This window comes from Halictus rubicundus, chromosome 5 (assembly GCF_050948215.1).
Source record: "Halictus rubicundus isolate RS-2024b chromosome 5, iyHalRubi1_principal, whole genome shotgun sequence".
NCBI classification, from domain to species: Eukaryota; Metazoa; Arthropoda; class Insecta; order Hymenoptera; family Halictidae; genus Halictus; species Halictus rubicundus.
The window spans coordinates 610,238-616,308 of NC_135153.1; the positions used below are offsets into that span (position 1 = coordinate 610,238).

Sequence of the window (6,071 nt, forward strand, 5' to 3'; positions counted from 1 at the left end):
GAATTCACATGGAATGATCCCCTTCCTAATGTGGATATTTCCTTAAAAAAAAATAACAACTATTCTCGTTTTTACAATATATGTATATATAATTTACATACAATACAAGGATGTATGATGTTTCACCAAGGGGCAGGAAGGTTTCCTATTTCCATGGTATTGTAAAGGGGAGATACCGATAGTTTACCTAAGGAACCGTGAAGGCCCTAAAAACATTTTTTTCGTGCCATGCACAGCAGGGAACTGTCAACGCGGTCCCGAAAGGCCTTCTGGAAATGGTCAAACGCTCGAGATAATGACCCAACCGGGGCGAGCAGAAATATAGTTGGGAACACTGAAGCTCCGTCGACTCAAACCCTACACCCTGGTTTCGAATCTAGCGACCAAACGTGACCGGTCCCGTCCCGGTCTTGTTTGGGTCGACCTTACAGGTATCGTGGGGCCGGTGCTCAAGCGATAGATTCAGAAACCCGCACTATCGCGTGGCCGGCGCTCAAGCGACAGACTCAGAAGCCTGCGTTTTCGTGGGGCCGGCGCTCAATGTGTTAATTACTGTTCGGTTACAGATTATCCCAGAACAAAGTGTAATCGACTTTAAAGAAGCATAACTTTTGAATCAGTGAATTCCTCGCCGTAAATCTTCGATACAGGATTATATAGTAAAAAGTTACAAATTTTTGTGTTGCCAAGATGAAGTTGAACCTTGGTCTTTGCAAAGAGTTAACGATTAAAAAATTCTCTAATGCTTAATTAGGTAAAAATGAGGGATTCTCTCGTGTCGTTGCTGCAAACGGTTCGACTGATATACAGCGTGTCCAGATACTACAACACCTCCGAACGAACCAGCTCGTTAATGATAAAGATCACGAACCAAATGATCGTGGCCTGCAGGGACTACGTCACCAATCGAGGCCGCGAAACAGTCTGGAGTCAAGATCGAGCAGCAGCCCGATCGAAGTTGAAGCATTGCTTAAGACTGAACAAGTAATGGCAAAATTTGATGTCAAGCGTACTCTCGTCCGTCTTCGCCGAGCAGAAAAGAACGATAAAGGTCGTTGCGTTTGAAGGGCTTACAGGGAAACCTACAGGCTAGTACGATGTTCGCCGGCCATCACCGAACAGGAGTTCTCCTTCTCGGAAACCCACGTGTTCGGCAGGTTCGACTCGTTCTGCGACAGGATCAGAAAAATTTTGACCATGTTCGAGCTGATACAGGACTACAAGAACCTCTTCGACAGACGAATGGAAGGCTTGCTGTTGGGAGAAGGTATGGAAACCTTTTAAGGAGCACAGTCAGCGACAAAAAGTTGCGACACCTTATTAATTTGTTAGTTTTTATTTAGTCGATAACATATATGAAACTACTTGTATATGCTCCTTTTTCCACTGTTTTTATTTATTTGACTCGGTTGTTAAAATATTGTTGCTCCGTATTATATCAAAATGTAAATTTTCAAGAGTCGGAACGAAATGTACAAAAAGAATTTACTGGTTTCGTTGAATGTTCAATATTTTGAATTGTACAATTTTTGTATTGTTTTCTGTTTTAATTGGTGCCATTCGTGTTCAATATATTCAATATTGACCTTGACCTCGACCTTTACCTCTTCACTGAAGGTCAAAGGATTATGACCATTCAATGGGATCTATAACAAATTCTTGTCTATGTTAATGTAAACTACGAACGCAAATAGTCAACGCCTATTCTTTCAATTTTTTTTCTGTTTGATTAGAAGCGAGATTTGTTTTGGTTTATCAGTTTGTTAACGTAGATTATCATTTTTTAGTTTCGTAAAAACGAAATGTTTAGTTTCTTTTCATTATTGAAACAGCGTTGGAGGAAGCAATAAGAACTTTCCAGGAAGCCGAGAATATAGCTACTACCAAGTCCTACGACTATTTAGATGCGAGAAATACAGTGTTCGATACAGACTACGATGACTTCATCGCCAAGACCGACGTTCTGAAACAGAATATCGGCGGCATCATTGTGAAAAATTATGCTGACGTTTGGGAAACGCCTCAGGGTATACGATTTTTAACTCGGTTCGAAAAAGTGACGTATCGTGTTATGGAAAATTATTACTATTAAATTATAACAAACATTTCACAGCATTATTATTTAAGAAAACTGGTTCCTTTGTTCGAAGGTTAGCGAGAAAATACCACTAACGAAACTCGACGAAAAATATAACATAGTAGTCAAATACTGCGACAGGGAAATAGATAGGATACTAAAATTGTTTAAACGACAACGAGATGATCCGCCGTTACCTAGACACATGCCAGCTATCGCTGGGAGGTTGACTTGGAATAATTCCCTCAAGTAAATAAATTAACTTTCAGAATTCGCATTCAAACGAAAACTATTCGTACGTAAGTGATCGTCGAGCTAAATCCGGAAAAGTCATTGCATAAAAAAAAACAGTTGAAATTTCAGGAAAATATATTCTTTTCCCATTCTTTTCTTTGCACAATAGCATGGTACAAAGAATGGAATTACTTGATATAGCCTCCATTAGTTGCCACGCCCTTAACGAGCTCGTACAGTATTCTCTCCATAACTGTCGCAAAGGTCTCTACCGTAACTGTCTTACTTTTATCCCCACCACTGGGGGAACCCCCCTTCGAACCAATGAAACGGTAAACACGCACGACGACCAAGCGAAGCAAAAAATTGCAACTTTTTGAATTTACTGCTTTAAAAAATTCCGGATTCATCTCGACGGCCCTGTAGACGTTGGAAAGCTATACTCCTTTAGTTTCTCTCTGTACAGAGTTCATCTTGACGAACTGGCAACATCGGTGTTCAGCCACCCAGTGCTAAAAACTCTGCCATTGACAGCAGAATTAGAGAAGAGGTATAACCATGCTATCAGCGTTCTAAACCAATACAAACTGGACATTGCCGAAGTCTGGACACATCAAAATTCCTGGGTCATCGAAGATTCCTTGAAACGGTAAATCCTTTAAATCGGACGAACATTCGTTAACACCCAATTCGCGTTGCGTCTGCGTCTACAGAGAGATGGTAACTGTATTCCCCACAATTCCCCTATCTGGTCACGCAGAGCTGCCAGCTTAATACTTGTCTCCCCACTCTACCTTCCCCTTCTACGACGCTGCTCCCCACGCTTCCGCCACAGCCCAGTCACCTTCCCCTTCCACGACGTTATTCCCCCACGCTTCCGTCACGGCCTGGTCACCTTCCTCTCGTACGACGTTATTCCCTCACGCTTCCACCGCGGCCCGGTCATCTTCCCCTTCCACGGCACTGCTCCCCACGCCTCCGCCATGGTTCGGTCACGTGACGCGTTCCATCCCTGTCGTGCATGTCACGTCACTAATCCGGTACTGGCAGAGAGAAGGTAACTGTTTCCCCTCAATTCGAGTCAATTCCCCTGATCTGGTGACTCTGGCGTCACGTGACCGAGCCATGGCAGACCGTGGGGGTATAGCGTCGTAGAAGGGAAAGGGTAGAGTGGGAGACAAGTCTTGATCAACTGAGAATAAACGTATCGTTTCACTGTACCGATCAGATTTTTGCTGGTGATAGACGAAAGAACGGATAAAATCAAGGTGAACTTGGACGGACGTGTTGCGCTTTTGCTCCGCGAAGCCGACTGTCTAGCCAAATTGAACCTGAACATTCCGATCGTGGCGTTGACGCTTTTAGCGAAGAAGGATCATTTCACTTTAATCACGGACTCCCTTCAATTGATGATCGATAATTTCGTATCGACGGCGAGACGGGTGAAACTGGAAGTGAGGCCGCTTTTGCTGCCGCATTTGGTTCGCGTTGCAACTTTACTGGAACCCGGAATAGTCTCCTTAACCTGGACCAATCCGGAATGGCAGGATTTTTATCAGAACACGACGGAGCAGATCAAGGATTTTGATGTTGTAATCACGAGAGTTCACGACGTGTATGATAACAGGTATGGCTAATTAATGAGCGTGCAATTTTTTTGAGATGTTAGAACAATTAGTTTACGAAGAAAAAATTTTAATTTGAGAGTCAATTTCTGAGATTTTAAGGTTGCGTTTTTTTACGATGACCTTGTATTTTCTTCCCGTATAGATATAGAGCATAGAAAGACAAATTCAACGAAGTTGAATGGTGGAGAAAACCAAGTTTCAAAAATAAAAAATTTTCATTAGTACTCCCCTCTACAATGTGTTCATTTGAAAACTTTCCAGCCGAATATCTCGAAAAGTATGACAGATATTAAAACAGTGTAAAGCACGTGTCCAAGGATTTCGAGGGGGAAAGAGGGGGGCAGTGTCAGTTTTTTATTTGGGTGGCATTTCCAAGGTCGTGTGAAGGTCAACTTATTTTTTTTCAAATGGAAACCTATATTTTTTATTATGGGATTTTATTGTACGTAAAAAGACCAGCAATTTTCGTAGGATACTTTTTTTATCCGCGCACTACTTTCGGAGATATTTAAATAGAAATGGAGCGAGACATATTATTGTGTAAAATTCTTTGACGCAAATCGTTGATGTTTTCCAGTTGTACTAGCACGTACCGTTTGAAAACAAAATTGTCGTCTATTGATCTCTTTTTATGTTGTCTGTCTTTCAATATAAGATTGTACTATTTAGTCAAGTGTGAATCATAGTAATAAGAGATTCTATATCGTAGTACAATTAATTGTATAAAATGATGTATTCTTTAGAAGAACGAGTAAGAATAATTTTTTTTATGGATCTGATGAGTGTGTGCTCGTCGAGTTGTTGCTACTTTCAATTAGAGACATCCTGATACACATGTTTCTCGTACGTACGTGTTACAATTAGTTGCAAAGTTTAGGGAAACAAGATCGGTGACGAATTTAATCAGAAACCAGCCAAAATTCATAAAAGAAGCTGGTCAAATCGAAATTATAAGACAGTTAACTGTGAATGCTACTTGTTCAATTCGACAAGTTTCAATGGTAACTGGTGTATTAGTGGGATCTGTGCACAAATTACTTAAACATAACAAGTTTCATCCTTATAAAATGCAGTTGCATCGAAAGTTATTAGAAGATGACTTTGACAGGCGGATTGAGTTTTGTGAGGAATTAACAAGTATGATCAACGTCACTCTTAATCTTATTAAAAACATTTGTTTTAGTGAGAAATGCACTTTTTTCTTAAACGATGCTGTAAATCGTCATTACTGTTGTTATTGGAGTGACGAAAATTCACATCTTATTAGAGAAAGTAATACTCAATGGCGGGAAAAAATAAATGTTTGGGAAGGCATTTTAGGAAATGCTATTGTAGGTTCTCTGTTTTTCAAAGAAAATTTGAATGGCAATCTGTATTTAAATGTACTGGACGACATCATTGATTCACTTACAACAGAAAGTCTTGAAAACCAAAGAGTTGAAAACGATAATTTTTTGTTAAATGGAGATATTTTGTACTACCAACATGATGGTGCTTCCCCGCATTACACATTACCAATTCGCCAGGGTTAAACAATCGATTCCCGCTAAGATGGAACGGTAGAAGAGGTGTTATTGAGTGGCCACCAAGACCACCAGATCTAACTCCAGTCGACTTCTTTTTGTGGGGACACTTAAAGTCTGTTGTTTGTAAAATACAACCAGAAAGCGTCAACGATTTACGTCGCAGAATTGTACAGGAATGTAGAGCTATTCCAACAGATTCAAAAATGTTCGTTCAGAATTTGAGAATCGTCTGTATTATTATTTAAAAAACAACGGAGAACATTTTAAAAATTTGTTATAGTTATAAAGAAACTACAAACTTTCTCGCAGTATAAGTATGACTCGCTTTACTTCTCTTTAAATATCCCCGAAAGTAGTGCGCGGATAAAAAAAGTATCCTACGAAAATTGCTGGTCTTTTTACGTACAATAAAATCCCATAATAAAAATATAGGTCTCCATTTGAAAAAAACAAAGTTGACCTTCAAACTACCTTGAAAATGCTACCCAAATAAAAAACTGACACTGCCCCCCTCTTTCCCCCTCGAAATCCTTGGACACGTGTTTTAGACTTTTTTAATATCTTTCATACTTTTCGAGATATTCGGCTGGAATGTTTTGAAATGAA

The 6,071-nt window shown here is 40.0% G+C and overlaps 1 protein-coding gene across 1 annotated transcript in view; it reads left to right on the forward strand.

The window, feature by feature from the left end:
• Positions 1-6,071, forward strand: part of Dhc1 (dynein axonemal heavy chain 1) — a 44,948-nt gene that overhangs the window by 16,428 nt on the left and 22,449 nt on the right. Inside the window, exons 9-14 of the mRNA XM_076788860.1 lie at positions 755-984; positions 1,068-1,267; positions 1,833-2,056; positions 2,151-2,326; positions 2,778-2,960; positions 3,540-3,938. Of these exons, the coding sequence (XP_076644975.1) occupies positions 755-984; positions 1,068-1,267; positions 1,833-2,056; positions 2,151-2,326; positions 2,778-2,960; positions 3,540-3,938 (1,412 nt within the window). The remainder of the gene's footprint in view (positions 1-754; positions 985-1,067; positions 1,268-1,832; positions 2,057-2,150; positions 2,327-2,777; positions 2,961-3,539; positions 3,939-6,071) is intronic.